At 40.3% G+C, this 26,147-nt stretch overlaps 1 protein-coding gene across 2 annotated transcripts in view; it reads right to left on the reverse strand.

Moving 5' to 3' along the window:
* DSC3 (desmocollin 3) overlaps positions 1–25,400 on the reverse strand; it is a 49,545-nt gene extending 24,145 nt beyond the window's left edge. For both annotated transcript variants that reach the window (XM_049901532.1, XM_049901533.1), the window contains exons 1-7: positions 24,918–25,400; positions 14,983–15,067; positions 13,357–13,556; positions 11,962–12,081; positions 7,406–7,561; positions 5,581–5,725; positions 1,422–1,588 (exon numbers count right to left, since the gene is read on the reverse strand). In XM_049901532.1, coding sequence (XP_049757489.1) covers positions 1,422–1,588; positions 5,581–5,725; positions 7,406–7,561; positions 11,962–12,081; positions 13,357–13,556; positions 14,983–15,067; positions 24,918–24,986 — 942 coding nt within the window. In that variant the 5' untranslated portion in view covers positions 24,987–25,400. The remainder of the gene's footprint in view (positions 1–1,421; positions 1,589–5,580; positions 5,726–7,405; positions 7,562–11,961; positions 12,082–13,356; positions 13,557–14,982; positions 15,068–24,917) is intronic.
* Between the last annotated feature and the right edge of the window lie 747 nt (positions 25,401–26,147).

The following is a 26,147-nucleotide window of genomic DNA, read 5'->3' on the forward strand; positions in this document are numbered from 1 at the left end:
TCATTCGTTTATTCTTCTTCATTTTCTGTTTCCCTATATCTCATCCATCCCAGCCTGAAATTCTACCACAGCTTCCAAAACTCTAATACCTTGTTTCTTCTTTCCCTCAATTCACTGTTTTCCTCCCTCCTTCATTTCTTTACTTCCTGTGTTGTTTCCCACAGCACACCCCATGGTAGTTTCTCAAAAAAATCCCATTCGATTTTTTTTTTTTCACCAGGCACGCAGATCTGGGATTGACTGCAAATCTGTATTTTGCAAATTGTTCAACCTTAACTTATTTAGTATTTCTAAGTTCCTCTCATTTTTTCTTAGTCTGTGTACAATGAGGGAAGAGCTTTGTTTTCACTTGAATGCCGTTTCATCTTTGCCTACTCCACAGATGTACAAACACATTCATATTGTCCCATTTGAACGTACTTATTTCACCATCATGTGCTTTATCACATGAAACACCCCCACCCCAAAAAATAGAAAGAACAATAACTAAAACCTCTGTGCTACTTTTTTACTCCTTTTTATAGGTTCCCACCATCCCTCTCTTCCTCTATAGATCAAATTCCATTGATTTTTCTTTATAATATCTCCCCCAGACATAGCAATACTTCTATTTGTGTTGTTCTAGTTGTAGGGGGAACCACTGAAGTGTAAGGAACAGAATTAAGCTATTTTGTACATGTGAAGTTGATTCATCTACCTCAGTCAATAACGCATGACTGAGTTAAACACAGGCTGACGAAATGCACAGAAACAACAAGAAAAGACAATTAAGAGCAATAATTTGACCTTGGGCAGGTCAGTCGATGTTTTTCTCCACTGTACATTGGATATAACACCTATCTAATCAAACAAGGAAATTATAAATATCAATTGTGCATGAAGTATTTGAACAAAGAGTGCTGTACACACGGCGATATAGTATTAAACTATCATACAAATAGTGCTACAGGTTTTTAATAATTCATGGACTTTATCTTTCCTGATAAATAATTCTTTCCTGATAAAAAGTCACATATCTATCCTACCTGGATAGGAATCACAGTATGATCCATACTCTCGGAACAAGCTAAATTAATTGCTCCACATGAGAATTGAAGCCATTACTGAACTGGAACCAATTAGTCACACACAAGAAATAAAATAATATTCAATAATAATAACTTTCATATGAAAAATCTTATCTGCTTTCTTACCCCTTCTAAACACCAACTGATCTGTATTTCTATTCTTTAATGGCTCTTCTGATGAAAATTAATAAAAAGAGGTATTACATAAAAACAAGTAAAATGCCAAGTATTCTTATTGTCTTACACTTAAAACAAAATTAGAAACTTATCCACAAGATAGCAAATGACAGTAAATTGGCAGGGGGTTTTTGTTGACCCCCAGCAAAACGATGTTCTAGGCAGTGTGAAAGCTACCTCTCTGTCCAGAGGGTGAGAGGCTAAGGTGATGACGCCTTTTCTGGGATGCATGGAGAAGAGCCCAGGTGACCTTGGTGTCTGCTCCAAAATGCTGTACTTCAGGAGCGTGTGCATCGTGTCCGGCTCATCTCTGTCCGTGGCACATACCACTCCCACGGTCGTACCTGCGTATTAGGAAAAGAGTCCGCAGTTTCCAAAATTTCAAAATGTGTTTAGAAGTTTTCCCTGTACCCACACTTTTCAATTTTCAAAATAATGATGAAAATCTAATTTAAAATGTATTCCCTCCCAGAGACATTACATATTTAGACAGCACTGATGAAGAAGACTTCAAGTTTATACTGCGAAATACTTTGATACTGGGAATTAATGTACACTTTGATTTTGCTCACGGTGTAAAATGTTTGATAATAAATTACTAAAAAAACAAACAAAAAACATTTAAATGGCAACCAAGAACAATTTCAATACCTTTTTCCAGAGACTGCAATAACATACCTACCTGGAGGGAGTAACCATGTCTCTTCCGAAATAATTCAGATTTTTTTTTTTTAATTGGAGTTTTGATTAATAGCTAAACCAAGTAAGATTTTGGTGTATAATTGTATAGATGGTCAAGTCGATGTTTCGTATCACCAGTCTCTCCTTTCTGTGATCTTTTTGCTCACCCTTGACCTGTCTCATTCCCTTTCACCAGGCTAGTACTCCGTACCCCACTGTCCATCCCGCCTGAGTCATCGAGAAATGGATTTCTTAGTAATTATTTACCATTCATGGTGAATTCATTTCAATTCAACAGTTTCTTCAGTCAGAACTACTAATATTTGCCACTACATGGAATATAAAAATACTACCCTGATAAAAGATTTCAGGTACTGAAGAGTATTCAAACAAGAGTGTTAGCATATTACAGGAGCAGTAACCAATGTTATAGAACAATTTGTATAAGAATTGTTGAATGGAAATCTAATTTGCTGTGTAAACTGTCACCAAAAACACAAAATATTCAAAGGAGGAAAAAAAAAACCCGAAACATTACTGCCAAGAAAACTCTATGGAGCAGTTCTACTGTGTAACACATGAGGTCACCATGAGTTGGAATAAACTCCTCAGCATCTAACAACAATAAGAGAGGTGATCATGAGGTCAGAGATCATGTGGGAGTGTGAACTGGGATTGCTACCCAGGTAGATGAAACAAACCTCCCCACTCCCGTCCAAACTACTCTCTCAGAAATGCTCTCCACCTTTCTAGCACCTCCACTATGAAATCATTCATTCAGTTGTTCCTATTATAACAATAATAGCTACCATGGTGCATTTTCTCTTTATCTTTACTATAACCTTATGACTTAGGTAGGTACTATTTATTATTTCCACTTGGCAAATGAGGAAAATGAGACTTAGAGAAATTAGAGAATTTACCCAAGGTCACATGATTATTGAGAGGTTTAATGCAAATTAAAATTATATGCTCTCTACCACACACTATAAGGAGCCCTGGAGGTGCAAACTGTTGATGCTTGGCTGCTAATCAAAGGTTGAAGGTTCAAACCTACCCAGTGGTTTGCAGGAGAAAGACCTGGGATCTGGCCCAATAAAGATTACCAAACCAAAAAAAACCCGTTGCTGTCAAGTCGATTCCAACTAGTAGCGACCCTATAGGATAGAGTAGAATTGTCCCATAGAGTTTCCGAGGAGATCCTAGTGGATTTGAACTGCCAATCTTTTGGTTAGCAGCCATAGCACTTAATCACTACGCCACCAGGGTTTCCACCATCCCATAAAGATTACAGCAAATGCAAATCAAAACTACAATGAGATACTACTTCACATCTTCTAGGATGACTATTTTAAAAAAGGAAAATAACAAGCGTTGGCAACGACGTAGAGAAATTGTAACTCTCGTGCATTCCTGGTGAGAACGTAAAATGGTGCAGCCATATCCATGAGTCATGTTCTCCCTTAAAAAAATCAATGTCTCCCAAATGATCAACGTTTACCCAAAAGCAAAGATGAGAAGGCAAGGAGGGGCAGTGAAGCTAAATCAATGGAAACAGATCGAACCGAATGGACATAATGAGAATGCTGACACATTGTGAAAATGGTAACTAATGTCATGGAACAATCTGTATAAAAATTGTTAAATGGGAACCTAATTAGCTGTGTATACGTTCACCTAAAACACAATAAAATATTAAAAAGGAAAAAGAGTACATACAGGTGGTATACTTATAGTACAAGGATGGTGTCCCAACGCCCGTTAAAATTCCATACCTATATCCACTTTGCCTGCACCACTGTATGTGAGGCTGCCCAAGAGACAATACACACACACACACACACACACATTCACTGAAATATCGTATTTGAAGGAAATAGGAGAGTAAAATTCTTAATGTAAGGAAATAGTTCTAAATAACTTTGTTTTAAAGTTAAAAAGTTAATTCCACCCTACAGTAGGTCCAATTGCATATTTATAACCATAGACAAAGTATCTACAGCAGACCAACGTGAAGTAATAATACTAACTCTATAAGAAAATAAATGGTATTTATTGTAAGGCATAACGTTTTCCTTCTGCAATTTTATTGACAGTCGAGAAGATATAAACACTACTTCTCTGGATCTAGAGCTGCTTTACGCACCACAGAAAACAATCTTTCTAAAATACTGGCTTGAAAATTCCTTTCCATGAATACTATGCTTATATTAACGGAACACTCTTTGCCCAAACCCCCTGCACATGTGGTAAGGAAAATCAGGGAACACGTGTTAGTTCAGAGCAGTATGGCCTTACTGGCTTGACCTCACCAATATGATGTGTTTAAAATACCTTGGGTTAATCTAGACATCAAAGTATTTTGCCTGTAATTCTTCTCTGTTACAGCTGAAGAGAACAGAATCCTCAACAAAGAACCTGAAACTAACCATTCCTCTTTGAAAGGAGAAAAATATAACACAATTATAAAATCGTGAGGCTGAAAATAATATAGGTCATTGAATGTAATTAACTCATTTTATGGGTACGGGAACTCAAAGAGACTTACATGAGTTCCCACGGTGAATTAAAACAGACTCAGGATCAAACACTAGGTTTTCCAAAACCCAAACAGTTTTTATCTATTTAATTGTTTCTTATGAATAATAAAAAGTTAACACCTATGAAATCAAATTTTCAAAGTAAAATATAAAAGGGAAATAGCAGATATAATGTAGTGAGGATCTAAGTAACTAGTAGAAACTTTAATAGGCAAGTAAAGCAAAGTCAGCCTTTATGATTGAGTCCAGAGTTCTTTCGACTTTATTGGGAGTGGTAATTCTCCCTATTACAAGTCTCAGAGGACATCACGAATGCCACATTTAGGGGCCAAGGAAACCGAAGCACTTTTGGTTTTCCACATATGAAAGTAAGGGTTTGGGATAGAGGACGTGTAAATTTAAATGTCTTTAAGGTTATTACTAGTGTTCACTCTAAATTATATGAAGTAAGACCCCTGGTGGTGCAATGGTTAAAGCGCTCAACTTCAAAAAAATGGTCAGTGGTTTGAACCCTCCAGCCACTCCTCGGGAGAAAGATGTGGTAGTCTGCTTCCGTGAAGATTTACAGCCTCGGAAACCCTATGGGGCAGCTCTATTTTTGTCCTATAGGGTCACTATGAGTCAGAATCAACTCCACGGCAGTGGGTTTTGGTTTGGAGTGAGATGATAGCTTTAAGAGAAGAGACAGTATAAATAAAAGCTAAAAAATAAAAGTGCATATTCTCAGTGAATGTTCTTCGAATCTCTCCCAAATAAAACCTAATAAAAATATCCATACTGATTTTAGTTTTATTATTTATTCTACCCTGCATGTCCTCTTTCAGAGGTGAGAATAATAATAAACCCCACTAATGAGAAAATGAAATAAACCAAATCTAGTACAAAGCTTGAATAACTATTAGCTGCCTTGATATTATAATTGATATTATACTGACAAAACCAAAGACTCCTGTAATATCTGGTAAGTTACATATTGATTGAATTTGATGAGATTAAATGCATTCTGTTAAATAAATACTCATCTGATATGGCTATGACAATAAAGAAAACAATGTCTCAAAAACCATACAGAAATATTTAACATAATACATTTTATTCTCAAAACGGAGTCTTACCAAGTTTACTACTTTCTGGAATTTCAAAATTATAAATGCTTTCTGTGAACACTGGGTAGTTGTCATTTTCGTCCTCCACTCGGATGGGCAATGGTAGAGGTAAATCTGCTGAATACCCGTCTGCGGTTGATGCATAGGCAATCAACTATAAAAGAGGAAAATACGAGTTAAATAGATCATTAATGTCAGATTCTAGCAAGAGAGAATAGGATGCTTTACCTACTACCTCATTTGTAAATCTTTTCAATGATACACCATTTCAAAGACCCTTATTCAACGGGTTTTTAATTATCATAGCATCAAAGGCAGAAATGCTGGGAGCATTCAGTGTTTCACAGAGATGGCTACACTACAAATAAAACTTGGTCAGAGTACAACAAAGTCAGGTGTGACTCTGTCCACTAGACTGAGGAACTAAATGTGAATATAGAGGTGCGCACTATAGTCATTACTCTACCAATAATCAGAGAGTTAGGGAAAACAAACTCATTGCCATGGGCAAAATCTCTAGTAAACCATACAAATAAAGTACTGCTTTCCCAACTCATTACTATCAAGCCCTTTTATTGTTTTACCTCACAGACCACATTTATTTAAGAGTGTTTCTTACAAAATACCCTAAACAATTTCCCCATTGTTCATTAACAAAGGCAATGCAGTGTCAAATAGACTGTAATTCTATTCAGGGTGTGATTACCACAGTGAGTTGAAAATGTTCTACCTAAAAGCAAAGAAATGTTATGTGGGGAACATCTGTCATATTTGCTTACCTAGCCTCTCTTCCCTCTTCTTCAAGGAACAGAATTTCCTTTTCCTATGGGAGTTACCCACCTTCTAGCACAGGGATGAGTGCCATCTAGTCAACCATCAAGTACATTTCGACTCCAAGTGACCCCAAGTAACAGAGTAGAACTGCGTCATAGTGTTTTCTAGGCTGTAATTTTTCCAGGAGCAGATCACCAGTTCCCCATCTCATGGAGCCACTGGGTAGGTTCCAACCACCAACCTTTTAGTTAGCAGTCGAGAGCTTAACTATTGTGTCACCAGGACCTCTCATGACCCAACAGCATTTCCCATATTAAATTGAAAATTATCTGTGTTTTTCCCCATTGACTATAAGCTTATCCATATCAGGAATTGATCCTTATTTGGATCTGTTCTTCCAATTTTGCTTCCCTATCTAGTTCTTAGGAGCCCTGGTTGAGCAGTGGTTAAGTACTGAGCTGCTAACCGAAGGCAGTATGAACGCACCGGCTGCTCTCTCTGTGGTAGTAAGATGTGGCAGTTCTGCTTCTGTAAAGATTACAGCCTTGGAAACCCTATGGGGCAGTTCTACTCTGTCCTATAGAGTCTCTATGAGTCATAATCGACTCAATGGCAACCGGTTTGGTTTGGTTTTATCTAGTTCTCAGACAGACATTGTCAGTGAATAACATAAATGGAGGGAAAAAGAAATAATAGCAACTAGAGTAGAAGAAGAAAGAGGGTCCTTCGAATCAACTGTGGATATTGTCTGGAGAGAGGAAAATATACCAGTTACCAGAGAGAACAGCTCATTAGCAAAACCGTCTTCCTGGAAATTTACTGGAATTTACAATAAAATATAATTAAATCCTTTTTCTTCATTTCAGGCTTATCTAGAGGAATTTGGGAGGGTGGGGGGAGGGGAACAGATCAAGAGTTCCAAACTATGGAATCTCTCCTTCCTTTGATGTTAAGATGCACTGCACTCTAAGAAGAGACTGCCAAGGAGACAAGAGTAGCAGAGTATCAAAAGAAACATAGATTAATCATTTATAGTCATTTATAGCAATAAAACTCCTACATCAAAAATGTCATATTCCTCACGATCGACAGGCCGAGTACAGTACAGATTTCCAGTGTCCTTTTCTATGTAAAACAAATTTAAAGGTTCTTTGTCAACTCCACGCCCACTTATTGAGTAGAAGATGGTATAGTTCTGTGCTGCATCGGACTGAACCTAAAGGAAAAAAAACATAAGCCATAAAATTAAAACTAAATTCAATGAAAATTTGCTATTTAAAAAATATATAGGTGACGTGTTTATTTTTTATTTTAAAGACATGATTTTCAGTAAATTGTCACATTCGTCACTTCGCCAACACACAAATGGCAAAATTCAATAAATTGTCAAAACTGTCACTTCACCAACACACAAAAGAGCAGTAATAGGTATTTGGCAAAAGATATTTAAAAACTTCTCTAATGTAAAGAAAATGTTCAGCATAAATAGTAATCAAAAGCAAACCTAATTTAAAGCAATAATGCATAATTTCCCATTTATTGATTTGACCAAGGTGAAAAAGAATAATACCCATTGTTGGCAAGGGCAAAGCAAAAAGGGAAATCTCATATACAAGTGAAGGGAATGCCAACTGGAATGTACCTTACGGAGGGGAACTAACAGAAAATAAAAAGAATGAGCTATGAGAACAAGCAAGGGAAAACTTCCTGGCAGAAGAATCAGGAAAATACAAAGGAATCAAGCTCAAGGTGTACTCGGAGTATTCAAGAGGCAGCAAGGAGGCCATGGTGGTCGGAGCAGAGTGAGCAAGGGGGAAAGAAGCAGATGAAGAGTACTGAGGTAATAGGGGCCACATCCTGGATGGGATTGCAAGGATATTGGCTTTTCCTTGGAATCCGACGGGGAGCAACAGGAGAATTTAATCAAGAGTAACATGGTTACCCAAAGAAAGATATTTCTCAGCCTCCCTTATAATTAAGTATGGCCACATGAAAAGTTTAGGTCAATGGGATATGAACAAAAAATGCTATGTACAAGATCCAGGCTGTGCTCTAGAGGAGAAAGAGTGTGCTCTTTCTTTTGGACACAGAAATGAGTTATCTTGAACCAGCCTGAGGGATGGCTAAGCTAAAAAAATACAAGAAGTCTGGGCCCCTGCTGTTTTCTTAAATTCTCTTTCTCAAATTTCTCTTTATCTGATCAGGCTTTAACATGACAGGAATAAGCCTCTGTCTTGCTTAAGCCATTATTATTTGGGATCTCAGTAAAATGCACCTATACTAATACAGAAGTTGAAAGTTTAACTGTGAGAAGAATGGATATGGTAGATTCGGGCTCAACATCTATCTCATCTTCCTCCTACTGTGCCTTCTCATAGTGTGGATGTGAGAAAGATCAAAACAAAAACGAAACCTTTCATTTCCCAGAATCTCTCGAAGCTAGAGTTCAGGGGTTAAACTTGGCCAATCAAATGCACTTGCTTGCATGAGATTTGGAGGCAAAAATGAGGTAGATTTCCCATTTCTGCCACTTCTGCAGTTTTTGCTTGGTTTTCTGACATCACATTTAGACAGACATATTTCTTTTCTTTCTTTTTTTTTCCTGCAGCAGCATTTGCAAAGATTCCAGTAGTTGTCACTAACTCAGTGTGCATTGAGAAACAGGGTGTAGATCAGTCCTTTCACTGACACTGCCTGGAGCAGTTAAGAGCTTGTTTCGGAGCTGCGCCTGAAGGAGCAGCTTCCTGGCTGTGGTGGTTTCCTGACCACAGCAGCGGCGCTTTGACTCTAGAACTAGTGGCTTTGCCACCATGAAAAAAGCAGCATGCTTTTGGTGCTGGCTCTACGGTGTAGCTTGGTAATTCATTCCTGAAAATTCAACCTAAGGTTTATTTCTCCAGCCCTCTCAATAATTTTGTAAACTGTTTAATACACTGTAGTAAGTCCCTACCTGTTTAAACTACAGAGAAACCTGTGAGAGCCAGAATGAGGCTGCTTTGTTTTTCCAAGTCACGTGAGTTTTCTGCCTTTGAGAGGGTGCAGTTTTACCACTTTTCTGTTGCTCGTTTTAGTGGAAAATATTTGAGTTTTCCTTCTCTGACAGGGTCCACCTTATACAGGTTATGGCTTTTCCATGTTTTATTGTACTTAGAATAATTATACCCTTTACAACTAAAACCTAACCAAACAGACCCCAAGGCCCAAACAACTGGAAGGATGGAGCTGCCATTAACTGGGAAGGGAAGGATAATTTTAGGGAAAAAAGAATTAAGAGCTCAAAAATTCCTTCAGAGAAAGTGCAGCCCATGGGTTAAATGGAAAACTAGGTGAGTGGCGTCCTAGAAGTCAAGTGAAAAAGTACTCCAGGCTGACGGAGAGATCAGCTGCGTTAAATGTGCATATGTCAAGGAAATGAAGATGAACAATGGATAGTGGTTTACCAAGGCAAAGGTTAAGATCATCTATGATGAGTATAACTTTGATAATCAGAAATCATTTTTCCTCAGTTTCCTCAGTTTTAAAGTGCAATATTCATGAAGAAGATAGAAAAAGGGTATAGCATTGGACGGAGTAAAAAATAAGTGTGAAAGACACAAAACAGATGGTTAAAAGCTTAAACAAGTACCACACAGGTCACACCATTTGTATTAAACACCAATCACAGTAACAGAAATTTCAGGGGAAAAGGAAAGCAAAATGTTACAGACCTGCCTCAGTAACTGTTTTTGGTGGATGCGGTTAATGTTATTGTTCGCTGTTAGCCGCCCTTGATTTGGCCCCTGGGTCCTGGCGACCCCACGCACTCATTTAGATTTTTATAAAACGTAAACCTGATCAGGTGTCATGCATTCCCTGCTTAGAAACTTCTCCTTGTTTTTATGATAAAGTTAAACTTCCTAGAATAGCGTGCATACTCCACTATGGTTTCACCCCTACATGCCTCTTCTGCCTCATCTCTCTGCTCTGGCCCCATTAAAAAAAAAAAAAGAAAAAACCACAGTTGCCTTCTAGTCAGTTTCAACACAGCTTGTGTATCAGAGTAAAACTAGGCTCCATAAGGTTTTCATGGCTGTGATCTTTCAGAAACAGATTGCCAGGCCCTTCCTCCAGGATGCCTCTGGATGGCATCAAACCACAACCTTTCAGTTAGTAGCCCAGTGTTTAACCATTTGCACCACCCAGGGACTCCTTGTACTCATCATACCCAGGAATAAGAGGCTACCCAGATCTCTACTAAGGAGGCATTGCCCTGTGTTATGCGTTGAATTGTGTCCCCCAAAAATGTGTGTCAATTTGACTAGGCCACGATTCCCCAGTATTGTGTGGTTGTCCACCATTTTGTGATCTGATGTGATTTTCCTACATGAAAATCCTAATCTCTGCCTGTGGCTAATGAAGCAAGCTTAGGTTATGTCAAAGAGGATTAGGGTAAGATGCAATACCGTTTCACAGGTCACAGTCCTGATCCCACATAAGTGGAGTTTCCCTGGGGTGTGGCCTGCATCACCTTTTATCTTAAAAGAGATAAAAAGAGAGAGAAGATAGCAGATAGATAGGGCCCTCACACCACCAAGAAAGAAGCGCTGGAGCGCTGGGAACGGAGCGAGTCCTGAGTCCTTTTACCCAGGATCCCTGTACTGAGAAGCTCCTAGACAAAGGAAAGATTAATGACAAGGACTTTCCCCCAGAGCTGACAGAGAAAGAAAGCCTTCCCCTGGAACTGGCACCCTAAATTCAGAATTCTAGCCTCCTAGACTGTGAGAGAATAAATTTCTGTTCATTAAAGCCATTCACTTTTGGTATTTCCTCTATAGCAGCATCAGGTAACTAACATACCCTCTCTCACCTCTGTACTTTCCTCTCCTTTCACAATTATTTACCTGCAAACTTTCCCATACTTCAGAATTCAGATCAGGTATTTCCTCCCCTAAGTCCTATCTTGTTGTTTACCCCATCTCACTTCAGGGCTTTGTGCTCCTCTGATGTGTTTCCGGATCACCCCAACCACATCTCTATTACAATACTTACCATTTGGCATTGTAATTATTTGCCTACTTCTCTCACCACCACCAGGCTAATAAACTACATGAAAGCAAAGGATCATGATTAAATTTATTTCTCTCTGCAGTGCCTAGAGCAGTGCTTTCTACAGGATATAGTAGGTGCTCAATAACTGTCTGCTAAATGAATGAATGAATCAGAAGCAATTCAGCTGCCATTGAGTTGCTTCCGATTTATGGCAAACCCATGTGTTTCAGAGTAGAACTGTGCTCCATAGGGTTTTCAGAAGTAGATCACCAGGCCTTTCTTGGAGGCAACTCTGGATAGATTTGAACCACCAACCTTTTTGTTAGTAGCTAAGCGATTAACGATTTTTGCCACCCACGACTCCAGAATGAATGAATAAAGACCATCTAATGGCTGCAAAACCACTCTTTTTTTTTTAATGGCTGCAAAACCACTCTAATATCATTAAAGCTTATTTTCTTTTTAGCCACTGTTATAGTATTTCATGATCATCTTTAATCTGAACCATTTACTTTTAAATGTTCAAAGCCTGAACAAAACAGCTCTTGAAATTAAAGCACTTCCAATCAGAAGAAATATAAAACCTACTTGCTGAAGAAACAACGGGAACGGGCCCAAGGAATTCTCCTGCATTGAGCAAGGAATCGGCGCCCATCTCCTTTTGGCACGCCTGAGGACAGTCTCTTTAGTTTGCCTTTTCCGCAGTACCTGAATTGGGAGAAATTAAAACATAAATATAAAAATAAAAGTGACACAGTCTACTCTGTTGTATAACAGTGAGCAGCCCATAAACCTAACATCTCTAAGGAGGCCCAGTCTCAGGAATCCCCTTACTGAAGCTCAAGTTCCGATGAGAAGGTCATTTTGCATTAGAAGGGCAAGAAAGAATGTACTGGGATTTTAAAGGTTTCAGAAATTAGAGAGTTTCCCTTTTTATGCCTTCCTAACACTGGCCACATTTTCAGGTTAGGAAAATCACTCTTAGTTTTTCTTGCTCTGTCCCAAATACAGAAAGAAAACACACTTACTCTGTAACGATCTATAGACACCACTTATCAGTCTTTCTGCTAAAGCCTCATAATCTCAGGCAAACCAGAGGAAACAAATACATGTTCTTCACTGTCTAAACACTCTGTCTGCACTATCCAATATGGTAGCCACTAGCTGGATGTGACTATTTAAATTTTAATTACTTATAGTCAAATAAAATATTTTTAAAAATTAAGTTCTTCGGTTGCACTAGCCACATGCCATGTAGATCACAGAACATTTCATCATTGCAGAAAGTTATACTGGACTTTCTGCTGAGTCTAAATCTTTTATCACTTTTGTGACTACTTTCAAGTTGGCATTCCCCATGATGTGGAATCTAGAGCTGCAGTCAATAATCCTCTGATTGACAGTGAGTCAATGCCATATACACTCTTATTGCTGTATCTCCCACTATTTGCATATATTTTAACATCAGAACCATTGGAGCTCTTGAAATCAACTTCTTATTCACTGGGGACTCCTGTTCTGATCATTAATTCAATACACAGCTACCAACTCTGTGTCAGGTATTGGGCCACACTCCTGAGGCTATAAATACAAATGAGATCAATCCATGTCTTCAGGCAACTACAGTTGAATTGTTCACACTAACAAAATATTCTAAATGCCATAATATAGGGGCAACCAAACTGCCACTGGTACACGAAGTCATTAGTTAGGCAGGAGAGGTGGAAGAAGCCCTCACAGAGGAGGGATCACTTAGATTTAACAAAGCCAAGTCCAAAGCTGGTGTCTAACCCATGTTTTTTGTTTTGTTTTGTTTTGTTTTTAAAGGAAAGCAGACAGGCAGGAAGAGAAGAAGGGAGGGAAAAAGAAGAAAAAAAAGATCCTGTTAATTCTTTGGTCATCTTTGCAATTTTTAATAAAAGAGTATTTAAATAAAAAGAAACCACGCCTGAAAATATCAAAATATCAATGTAGTTTGAATACCTTCCTCTGATGTTTCAGGAGCACAGTAATGTCCTTCTGGGCCTGTGTCTTTGTGTCAGAAAGCAATACGGTGAATGGTCTTTCCTCAGCAGAGAACATGACGGCTCGGGCTGTGAAAACTGACCCATCACCCAGAACTCTGAAATCAGGGTCACTCGACTGGATGATGTCTGCAGACTTGAGGCACTCTTTCAAATTAACTGCAAGTAAAAATCTCAAGGTTGTAAGGCAGAAACACACAATAAGCCACACAATTTTCTTCAAAACCATGAAGTGCAATGACATAAGCTAACACTTTGCATTGGCCAGATATCTAACCAATCATTTTACGTTTGTTAAAAAAAAATAAGTCCTCCAGTTAAAAAATAATAATTCTTGGTTGTATACTTCTATTAAAAAAGGTGTTTTAAACCTTTATAAGCTTCCAATAGGTTTATGAAAATGATTTCCCTATTAAAGAGATGTGTATGTCGCTATCATGACAAAGCAAAGCTTACTACATCCTCCCCGTCCATTCTCAATAAACCAACAGAAAAGTTTTCATTAACAATACAACCTGGGTCTTTTAAGATACATCTATCATTTAGCCAGAATCTTTTAAGTTATACACATGAACTCATAAAAGGAATGGAATGTGTAAGTTATGAAAAACAGTCAAATAAGGAAAGTCTGTCTCTGAAGATCAGCTGGCATTTTGCTGGACACTTTTCCCCCATAGGTCCACGTTTCTCTCTGGGGTCCCAGATTTTCAGGTAGAAATATTTAGTCAAAAAGACATGAACATCTTTAGGGATGATAGATTTTTTTCATTTTCACATTTTTGGGGGGATGTTAACTTATGATCTATTCCTGTATATAAACACTGTTGGCCCATCTCTAAATCCTCTCAGCTTCCACCCCACAGGAAAAAGAGTAGCATTTCTGTAATAAAATTAAGTGAGTCATTTTAACCGGAAATGGAACACTTGGTTGAAAAAGTAAATTTGGAATCTTTGGAACAAATTATCTCTTAAAAGCAACAACAACAACAATCATGCTTTTCTCCAGTATTCACTGTATTCACGTGGAAAGCCCCCTGGGCCAGGCTTTCCAGCTGTTGGAAATTTTGAGGTTCCCTAGCTTCCCACTGTGCAACAGGGTGATTAAGTTCCGTTTGATAAGATGGCTCAACTTCTGTTCTGAAATGCAACTATAAACCAAAAACCACACAAACCTGTTGCCGTCATTTCTGACTCACAGTGGTCCTATAGGACCCACAGCAGCTGACGCAGCCCAGCTCTTAACCACTGTGATCCTTTCAGTTCCTTAGCTGTATTTCTCTAATACTTAGAATCCTAGAGTAATGAAAGTGGTATGTCTTATATGAGATACTTCATATAATTTTTAAACTATTAAAACGTAAACAAATCACTACAAAAACCCAGATTAGAACATTTGCACTAGTATCAACTACAGAATTCAATGCTGTTATAAAGAACAGATGCAAATTTTTAAAAATATCTTGACTTGCATTTGGATATACGTAGATTCAAGCTAACTCCAAAAAGCAAAGATTGGATGCCATGTCCTCTTTCCAGCCTAGATGAATTAAATATGTTTATAAAACATTATTTTGAAATTTCTCACCTCTGCCGATCATTTTATCTGCCTCTAGTTTAGAAGGTATATTAAATATAACCTTTTTGCAGGCTTCACAAGGACAACTGAAGACCTAAAATAAGAAAGAATGTATTGAGTATAGAGTTAAAAACATATAACCACCTCAATAAATGCAGAATAGATTGACAAAATCCAAAACTCATTTATGATTTAAAAAACCTCAAAAAACTAGGAATAAGAAGAGAACTTGAACAACACGATAAAGGGCATTTATGAAAAACCTACAGCATCATACTTAATGGAGAAAGACTAAATGCTCTCCCCAAAGAAGAGGGACAAGATAACGATATCTGCTTTCACTACTTTTATTCAACATTGTACTAAAGCTTCTAGCAAGGTGAATTAAACAAGAGAATAAGATAAAAGGCATCCAGATTGGGGAGGAAGAAGTAAAACCACTACTATTTACAGATGACATGATCTTGCATATAGAAAACCCTAAGGAATCAACTAAAAAAACTGTAACAACACATAAATGATTTCAGCAAGACTGCAAGACACAATATCAATATATATAAATTATTTCAATGTATATACACTAGCAATGAACAATCCAAAATAAAATTCAGAAAACAATTCCATTCACAATAGCATCAACAAGAACAAAATATTTGGGAATAAATTTAATGGAAGAAGTACAAAACTTGTTATACTGAAAACCATGCAACATTCTGAATGAAATTTAAAATGGCCCAAAGAAATTGAGAGGCATCCCATGTTCATGGATCAAAAGGTATAATATTTTTAAGATGGTAGTGTTCTCTAAATTGATACACAATTCAATAAATCCCTATCAAAATTCCAGCTAGCTTTTTTGCAGAAATTGACAAGCTGATTCTCATGCAAATGCAAGGGACCCATATAATCCTAAAAAAGAACAAAGTTTCTGATTTCAAAACACATACAAAGTAATACAAAGCTACAGTTAACCAAGATAGGGTGGTGCTGGCATAAGGATAAACACATAGATAAATGGAACAAAACAAAAAGCCCTGAAATAAACTCTTACATTTATGGTTAATGGATTTTTAATAAAGGTGCCAGAAAACTCATGGGAAAGATATAGTCTTCTCAACAAATGGCGCTATAACAAATGGATATCCTCATGCAAAAGATGAATTTGGACCCTCATCTCACACCATTTAAGAAAATTAACTCAAATGGATCACAGACCTAAATGTAAGAATTAAAACTAGTCCGAAGAAAATTTAAGAGTCTTTGTGATCTTGGGTTAGGCAATGAATTCTTAGATATTACACCAAACCACAAGCAATAAAAGAAAAGACTCGATAAAAATTAAAAGCTCTTACTCTCTAAAAGGCATCATAAAGAAAGTGAAAATACAACCCGCAGAATGGGAGAAAATATTTGCAAATCATATAACAATAAAGGACTTGTATCCAAAATATTTTTTTATCCAAAATATACAAAGAAGTCTTACATTTTAATAATAAAAGACAAATAACACAAAATGACAGATAAAAAATTTGAATAGACATTCTCCAAAGAAGATATATAAACGACCAAGAAGATTTTAAAATACCCAACATCATTAGGTATTGTTGCTGTTAGGAGCCGTGAAGTTAGTTCTGACTCATAGCAACCCCATGTAAAACAGAATGAAACACTGCCCAGTCCGGCACCATCCTCATGGTTGTTGTTACGCTTGAGCCTGTTGTTGCTGCCTCTGTGTCAATCTATCTCGTTGAGAGTTTTCCTCTTTTTCTATGACCCTCTACTTTACAAAGAATGATGCCCTTTTCCATGGACTGGTAGCTACTGGTAACATGTCCAAAGTATGTCAGACAAACTCTTACCATTCTCGCTTCTAAAGAGCATTCTGGTTGTGCTTCCTCCAAGACAGATTTGTTCGTTCTTTTGGCAGTCCGTGGTATATTCAATATTCTTCGCCAATGCCATAATTCAAAGGCATCAATTCTTCTTTGGTCCTCTTTATTCATCGTCCAGCTTTTGCACGCATATGAGGTGACCAAAAACAACCATGGCTTGAGTCCGGTGCATCTTAGTCCTCAAAGTGACATCCTTGCTTTTTTAATACTTTAAAAAGGTCTTTTGCAGCAGATTTTCCCAGTGAAATGCATCTTTTGATATCTCTACTACTGCTTCCATGAGTGTTGATTGTGGATCCAAGTAAAAGGAAATCCATGACAATTTCAACCTTTTCACTGTTTATTATGATGTTGTTTATTGGGCCAGTTGTGAGGATTTCTGTTTTCTTTATGTTGAGGTGTAAATCATGCTATAGTCTTTGATCTTCATTGGTAAGGGCTTCAAGTCCTCTTGACTTTCAGCAAGCAAGGTTGTGTCTTCTGCTTGTGTTTTATTGACCATGCAAAGGCGTTTGACTGTGTGGATCATAACAAATTATGGATAACATTGCAAAGAATGGGAATTCCAGAACACCTAATTATGCCCAGGAGGAACTTGTACATAGACCAAGATGCAGTCATTCAAACAGAACGAGGGGATGCTGTGTGGTTTAACACCAGGAAAGGTGTGTATCAGGGTTGTATCCTTTTACCATACTTATTCATTGGGAAAGTTATTTTCAGAAGTTCCTAACTGGATTGCTAACTGTGACAGTGACATAATAAGGATATTGCCCTTTTAAAAAATTCAGCCATATTATATATGTTTAATTGAATATTGTCCTCATATATATAGTTACCTCCTTGCTGTGAAAAACAGGCTTTTTCAACAATGAATCCATTGTTCCAAATATATTTGAACTCTATAGTTGGTAGTTTTGAATCTCAAAAGAAAGCCATATTCAATACTTGTTAATCACGTCTTTAAAAAAAGAGTAAATTGACTATGAAATATTCCAATCAAATAAATATAATAAATGCTCATGTACCCATCCAGACTCGTATATTAATATTTCGTGATTTTTTACTTCACTTTTTAATATGTGGCTATACATGTTATATATGTGGCTAGAGTCCTATCCTCTATGCCATTTCCATTTCTCTTCTCCAGGGAATACTTTCTGCCAAAGTTGTTGTTTATACTTCCTGTGTAGGTTTTTCCAGTTTTATTATATGTACATGTGCCCATAAAAATACATAATCTGGTATTGTGTGTAGTAATTGTTTATATGTATCCTTTTGCAACTTGCTTTTTTTATTCAACAATGTTTGAGATTTATCCATAAATATCAGTTTATTTTAATCTTTCTCTTATCAATGGGCATTTAAATCATTTTCCATTTTTTTCTGTACAGTGTCACAGCAAACAGCCTTGTATCTACAAGGTACTAAGATTACACCTGCAAGAGAAATTTCTGCAACGTATGATATGAGCACCTTCACTTTCATTCTCCCACCACCAGTTGCCATTGAGTCGATTCCGGCTTACAGTGACTGTAAAAATGGCATGATGAAGGCATCAGACCACCTCATCTAACTTCATGAGAATCAGCATCAGTTCAAGGCTGATTGCTATGAGGTGGAGGTCAGACATACCTCCTCTCTCCAACCCTTTTACAAATTCTGACACCAGCCATCCCACCCATGGCACTCTACTTTTTTGCTGGATTCAATAATTCATTGCAGTGGCCACACAGAACTCATAGACAGTATTCACAATTACGAGGTTTATTAGGGAAGTAACAGGTTACAATTCAGGATAAGGAATTACTCAGGACTCAGGATATAGTTCTTTGGTCAGGACAGCTCCTTGGCCGTGCCTATAGGCAGGCATCTTGGTCCAACCTCTGCCTTGCTTGGGCAAGTGCTACAAAGCTCTTCAGCTCCGCCAGTAAGTGCCATGGGGCACCCCACTCTGCCAGTAAGCTTCTTGTCGGGATGCACTCACCTCTCCTGCTCTGTGGGTCAGCACAACCACTGTTACCACCTTGCTCTGTGGGCTGGGAAGCTCACTGCACCATCTTGTGCCAATCTCCTGGCTCTGCTGCTGTCACTTCTCACCATCCCATACCGTCTCCAGTGTTACAGCTGTCTTTTTTTGTCTCCTGGGTCTAGGAGGTTCTCAGCACATGGATTCCTGGTCCAAAGGTCAGACTCCACTTCTAGCTCTTCTTTCTTGGTGATAATGAGGTCCCACTTTCTGCCTCTGGGATGGCTCATTTTAAGCTTAATGGGATGGCAAAACTGATCGATTCCCTAATTAGGGTTCTATACACTGTATTTGCATGGTCCCACCTCCACAAGGGTGCTATCATGGATTGAATTGTATCCCAAAAAATATGTATCAACTTGGCTATGTCATGATTTCCAGTATCGTGTGGTTGTCCATCATTTTGTGATCTGATATGATTATCCCAAACCCAAAAAAACCCAAGGCCGTCAAGTCGATTCCAACTCATAGCAACCCTATAGGACAGAGTAAGACTGCCACATAGGGTTCTACTGTGGAGCGCCTGGAGGATTCAAACTGCCGACCCTTGGGTTAGCAGCCATAGCACTTAACCACTATGCCACCAGGGTTTCCATGATTATCCTATGTGTTGTAAATCCTACCTCGACAATGTTAACGAGGCAAGATTAGAAGCAGTTATGTTAATGACGCAGAACTCAATCTACAGGATTAGGTTGCAACTTGAGTCAGTCTCTTTTGAGACATAAAACAGAGAATCGAGCACGGAGGAGAGGAACCTCGTGCTGTCAAGAAAGAAGCACTGGGAGCAGAGCACATCCTTTGGACCTGGGGTCCCAGTGCTAAGAAGCTCCTAGACCAGGGAAAGATTCATGACAAGGGCCTTTCCCCAGAACGACAGAGAGAGAAAGCCTTCCCCAAAAGCTGGCACCCTGAATTTGCGATTCTAACCTCTTAGACAGTGAGAGAATAAATTTCTCTTTGTTAAAGCTATCCACTTGTGGTATTTCTGTTATAACAGTACTAGATAACTAAGACAAGTGCCATGCACCTTATTTGTATTATTAGCAAGCTATCTGATCCCCTTGGTAGGCCACAAGCACCTTATTTGCATAGCTCCACCCAATCATTTGGTGGGAGTTACAAGCCCATAGCTAGAAAGGCCACACAAAAGAGACCTATTGCACTGCATGTGTGTCAGAGCAGAACTGCGCTCTATAGGGTTTTCGATGCTAATTTTTGGTAATTAGATCACCAGGCCTTGCCTCCAAACAGCCTTTGGGTAGACTCAAACTGCCAACCTTTTGCTTAGCAGCTAAGAACATGAACCATTTGCACCAAATACACAAGGTAAGCTTTCTAAAATGACAGTCTTTTTCAACAGAGGAAAAACAGGCTACAGAAGGGAAACCACAGAGTGTCTGATAACCAAAGGGACCTTCCTGACTGAGCACAATAGTTACAGAATTTTAAACATTTCTCCCGCGGACACTTGCCTTCTGCTAAATGGAAATATAATCTTTCAAATTCTTACAACCTCAAAGGTAAATTTTAAGAATTACTTCTCTGTACTCTCTGTACATAGATAATTCTAATAAATTTCCTTCTAACCAAAATTGCTATGAGACATTCTCATTAGATGAAAAGTATGCTTAACCACAGGCCTCTACAGATGCCATATATGGAATGCCAACTGCCGATGGATTAAAACCCACAAAAAACAGGATCAAACAATGTGCACAGGCTTACATTTATGTAGGGATTCAAATGGCACTGCAGGGTCTAGCTCTATCTCAACATGAACATCAACAACAACCTCCTTTTAAAAAGGTAGTTAACATAGCTTAAAAAAAAATAGATCTAAATATATACTAAAACTGTGACTTCCTTAAGAAAATCGTTTTAAAATAAACTAGTTCTCACTTACTTCCTTTATTTGCCTTACCTTTTTTTTACTAATTTAAAAGATAATAGAAATTATTTTATTCTTTTTTTATTTTAAAAAGATGAATATGACAAATATTATTAAGAACAAAAAAATTTGGGGGTAAATAAGTCACATTAGTCATATTAATTAACCCTATAAAATCTGAAATGATGGAATGCATATATGTCATCATAGGTTCCAGGTACAGTTCATACTTTTAACCCACTTCAATGGATTAAAAGTACAGATTTGGGGGAGTTTTTCTAAATGTTAAGACAAAAAGGAAAACACTATTTTAGCTCCTTTTGAAGAAGAGCCCTTTAGAGAAATGGCAGACTTCAACTATATATCATTTATAATATATAATAGGTAATATAATGCAATTCCTACGGCAGATTTGACATGTTGAACAGTATTAAAGCACATATTAAAAAGAATCTTATTATGTGTGATAGGGCGGAAGACAACTGAATTAGGGCAAATTAGTTTGCACCATCCCCAACAACTTCTGATACACCACCAGGAAAACATACCTTGACCCCACTCAAACCCTGTCAAGGACAGTGGCATAGCTTGATGTTTCTTTTCTAGCTTCTCCCATTTCTCTTTCTTCTTTCCCCAGGGGGGAGGAAGGGGTTAGAGGGAGGTGCCATCCAGTCAATTTCGACTCTAGGGTAACCCAGTGTGTGCAGAGTAGAACTGCTCCCTAAGGTTTCCAAGGCCGGGACCTTTCAGAAGCAGATTGCCAGGAATGTCTTCCAAGGCGCCTCTGGGTGGGCTCAAACTGCCAATCTTTAGACTAGTAGTCAGAGAGCCTAATCATTTGTGCCACCCAGGGACCCCTGGGGGTAAGTTAATCAACCCTTTACTGTCTAGTTGATTCCCTATAGCCACCCTATAGGACAGAGTAGAACTGCCCCAGAGAGTTTCTAAGGAGCAGCTGCTAGGCTGGAACTGCTGACCTTTTGGTTAGCAGCAGAGCTATCAACCACTGCACCACCAGTGCTCCGGGAATAGGCTCAGAACTGCATGAATGTGGCTAGCGAAAAGGGTGTAGTCTCTGGGCTCTGGGAGGTGCAAATTGTTAATGCATGGCTAGCTAGTCCACCCAGAGGCACCGCTGAAGAAAGGCTTGGTGATCTACTTCCAAAAAATCAGCCATTGAAAACTCTACGAAGCACAGTTGTACTCTGACATGCATGTGGCCACCTTGAATGGACTCATGACAACTGTGTAGGGAAAAGGGTAGGAAAGAAATGCAGGAAACGAAAAGTGTAAATTGGCAAGATTTCTCAACCTACAGTACAGCTCAGTCAGAAGGCCAAGATATTACCAAAAAAAGAAAAACCAAATCCGTGGCGTAGATTCTGACTCATAGCGACCCTAAAGGGCAGAGTAAAACCGCCCCATAGGGTTTCCAAGGAGCATCTGGTGGACTCAAACTGCCCACCTTTCAGTTAGCAGCCCTAGCTCTTAACCAGTACACCATCAGGGTTTCCAAGATGTTGCAAGTCTTCAATCTGTGTTAAAGCCTTGCTTTGGAGAGCTCTCCTCTTAGAACAAGCTATTGTTTTAGAGAGATTCAGTAAACTCTCTGTAAAATGAAGGTGTGTCTCTAAAAGGCTATGTCATTAATATACTGAAAAGTCGACACCCATATGAGTCAATAGAGCTATTAATTAAGCCAGTTGGACAGAAAGTAGAAATACTTGTAAGCTGGGGGTTGGGGGTGAAATAACTTATTATTTTATATATGCTCTCAAGTATTCGAGTATGGAAACCCTGGTGGTGTAGTAGTTAAGAGTTCGGCTGCTAACCAAAAGGTCCGCAGTTGGAATCCACCAGGTGCTCCTTGGAAACCCTATGGAGCAGTTCTACTCTGGCCTATAGGGTCCCTATGAGTTGGAATTGACTCCACAGCAGTGGGTTTTTTTTTGGGGGGGGGTCTCGAGTATTCAAGTCTCCCCAGATACACCATTTAATTTAAATGGTACAAAATTCTTTTTTAAGATAACCTTAAAAGCGTAGTTCATAAACTGGAGTTAACCCTATCTCTAGATTTACAGGAACCTTCTTGCGTGGTCACACCTCGACACTCTTCACTCTTCCCCTCTCCCCTCCCCCTCCCCCCTTTAAACTAGGACAGCGCCCTGGTCTCCCAAGCCCTCCTCTCAAGTGAATACGGCAAATCTTGGGAACAAAGCACCTCCAGTTTCTTCCCTCCATTCCCCAGTCAACTTCTCAGGGTAAACGCAAAACACTAAACTCACGCTTTCAAACAGAAAAGCTGCAGGCACTTTCGTATGTTATCATTTTTTAAAAATGACATTTTAAGAGTAGTTCCCATTTGTGGAGTCATTTCATCAGCTCAGGTAGTTCGTGGAGGCAGTGCCCTGGCAGGTCGACGTGTTTTTTTGTACAATTCCTTGTCAGTCAACGGGTCTTGAACCGTAACTGCAAATCGAGCATTCGTAACTAGCTAATTGAAAGCGAGCACAAAGCGTGGCCCCAACTCGCCCTGCTGGGGCGGCAGCAAGAACCCGTGTAGTCGGAGTCGACCCGAGGCCGGCGTCGTCCTCTCGCCCACGGTTGTCCTCAAGCCCATCCCGGGTGCGGGGAGGTCGTGGGTCCGCAGCTCCTTCCCGCACGCCTAGAGTGCAACCCTAGTCGCGTCTGAAGCTCCACGCCTAATGCAACGTCAGAGTTTCCGATTTTCCGCTGCATGTCTCCCGAGTTGTGGGCAAATTGTCCCTAATCTCTTCTACTTTCGATCTCGTCCTCCGCCCCAGGCTGGGTTCTCACCCGGGGAAGCATTAACCAGTAAACACCGTATGCACCCGCTTGTACCGAGCAACGTATGCAAGGGCTTGGTTGTATTTACCTGGTAATGTGTGGTGAGAGTCTGAGTGCCCTAGTGGCTAAGAGCTTGGTTGCTAACCAAAGGGTCGCCAGTTCGAATCAGGCAGTTCTATTCCATCGGCCGCTCCTTAGCAACCCATGGGGCAGTTCTATTCTTCTTATAGTGCCGCTGTGGTGAGCAATTTCACATGGGTTTTACCACATCTTTGATGTGTTGGGGGACAGCTGAAATTGTGCACTAAGGGTTGGGGGAAGGCACAACTGGGCCCATGTGTACCTTGTTAATTGCATAATCTGGCCCTGAATCCCCACCCCATCCACCACCATACCACACCGCGACCCCATTTCCCATCACACCCGGAACTCCAACCCTGATCCCGGCCCTCCAGTCCCCTCACGCCACAGGCACACTCCGACCCCAGCCAGGTGGCTCGCGGAGTGACAGTTTGGGCGACCTGGTGGATGACTTTCAGTGGGGGCACAGCCAGGAAGCCTGTTTCCCACGCCAACACCCAGGGGCGCTGCTCTGATCTCGCCTGTCACTAACGCCCCCTGCGAAGCCAGCCAGGACCCCCTGAGCCCCATCTTCCTGTCTGTTTGATTTTTGTTTTCCACTTTAAAAAAAAAAAAAAAAAACCCGTTGCCGTGCAGTCCATTCCATTCTTAGCAACCCTATAGGACAGGGTAGAACTGCCCCACAGGGTTCCCAAGAAGCGCCTGGTGGATTCGAACTGCTGACCTTTTGGTTAGCAATCGAACTCTTAACCACTACGCCATCAGGTTTTCCATTCCTACTCATAAACCAAAAAAAAAAAAAAAAAAAAAACCCAGTGCCGTAGACTCGATTCCGACTCATACTCATAGCGACCTGAAATAACTGACCAAAATACTCTTCCTCCCTTTCCACCCCAACGCCGCCAACCCAGCCCAGCCGGGGAGTCCCAAGAGGAGCGCGAATCCCAACCCCGGGTCCACCTGCGGCAGTGCCCGAGGGCGCGCAGCGACACAGGGGTAAGTCAAATAATTCAAACAACTGAACAGGGTGTCCCAAACAAGAAATTCAACCCAGTCGTCCCTCAAATGTTCGTTTTCCGTCCTCTCCCCTCCAGGCCCGAATTTGGGGTACCAGCATCTCAGGATTGAGCTGAGCCGCCGCGAATGTGTCCTTTCTGTCTGCCTTGTCTCCCCAACTCTCCAGGTCCCCCGCAGCGGCCAGGGTGGATCCATCCCTCCTTCCCCATGCCAGGGTCCCACTCACCAAGAGGGTCAGCAGCAGCTGGCTGCAGAGAGCTCCGCGAAGGAAGCTCCGGGGCACGAGGGCGGCCATCGGGGCGCGGACGGGGAAGCAGAACACGGGCGCCGGGCGGGGATGTGGAGCGCGCGAGCCCCCGGAGTCGCAGCCGTAAGGGACGTGCCTTACTCTCCGCTGCTCGGCTTGGAGTCGCCTTGGCCACTTGCAGTCTTGCCTGCCCGGAGCGTGTTTGCTCCCTCGACGGGATTGGACCTAGAAATCACCGCGCGGCCCCTCCTTGTTATTTCTCAAGTTTTAACACCGCCCGAGCCGCCCGGGAGCTGCCCCAGCCTGCCCGTCCGCTCCTCCGCTGCCGCGCTGGGCTCGCTCGGGAAAGCGGTGCCGGCCCAGCCTCGGTTGGCTCGCCCACACCCCTCGTCTGCCTCAGGCATTAGCCGCCCAGAACGTGGCGGAGAGTTGCCGTTGCCGGCGGTGCACCGCGCGTTCCCACTGCAGAAGGCAAACCCGCCTTCAGGGATCCCTGCCCCAACACGGGCCTTCCTGGGTGCCAGAAACACTGTGATTGGATCGGCGGATCCGCCCTTCAGCTCCTAACCAAATTCTGGGTAATGTCTCCAGGTTAAAAGAAGATGTATTTACTCTCTCCAAATTTAACAAGAAAAATTATCCCAAGTAGCATTAATAAACCAGCATTTTGTGTTCTAGAAATCAAAGCCAAGTAAAAGAAATTTTGATATCTGACCCCGTTTAGGAACCGACAACCAGAGCTTTATTATCTACCAATTGTGTAGCCTTATATGAGCCATCTAAGAAGAAATTTGTGGCCTTAGATTTAAATTCTCGGGTAAGTGTTTGCATGGTAACTGTACTAAAAACCAATTTTTTTCAGTCTGTGGTTAAAAAAAAAAAGGAGGTCCCTGAGTGTCCCAACTTGTTTACGCTGGAATACTAACCTAAAGGTTGGAGCTTGCAACCCACCCAGCATTGCTGGAGAAGAAAGGCAATCTGCTTCAGTAAAGATTGCAGCCAAGAAAACCCTATGAAGCTGTTCTACTCTGTTAACACAAGGGGTCGTCATGAGTCAGAATGTACTCAGTGACAACCAGTTTCGTTGGGTTATTTTGGTGGTAAAAAGGAAATATGCCACACAAAAACTTCTACTCCAAAAGTGAACACTGACCTGCACCGAACATTTATCAGGATCCAGTATGGACCAGGAGCCCTGGTGGTGTAGTG

This window comes from Elephas maximus, chromosome 11 (assembly GCF_024166365.1).
Source record: "Elephas maximus indicus isolate mEleMax1 chromosome 11, mEleMax1 primary haplotype, whole genome shotgun sequence".
In the NCBI taxonomy this organism is placed as follows: Eukaryota; Metazoa; Chordata; class Mammalia; order Proboscidea; family Elephantidae; genus Elephas; species Elephas maximus.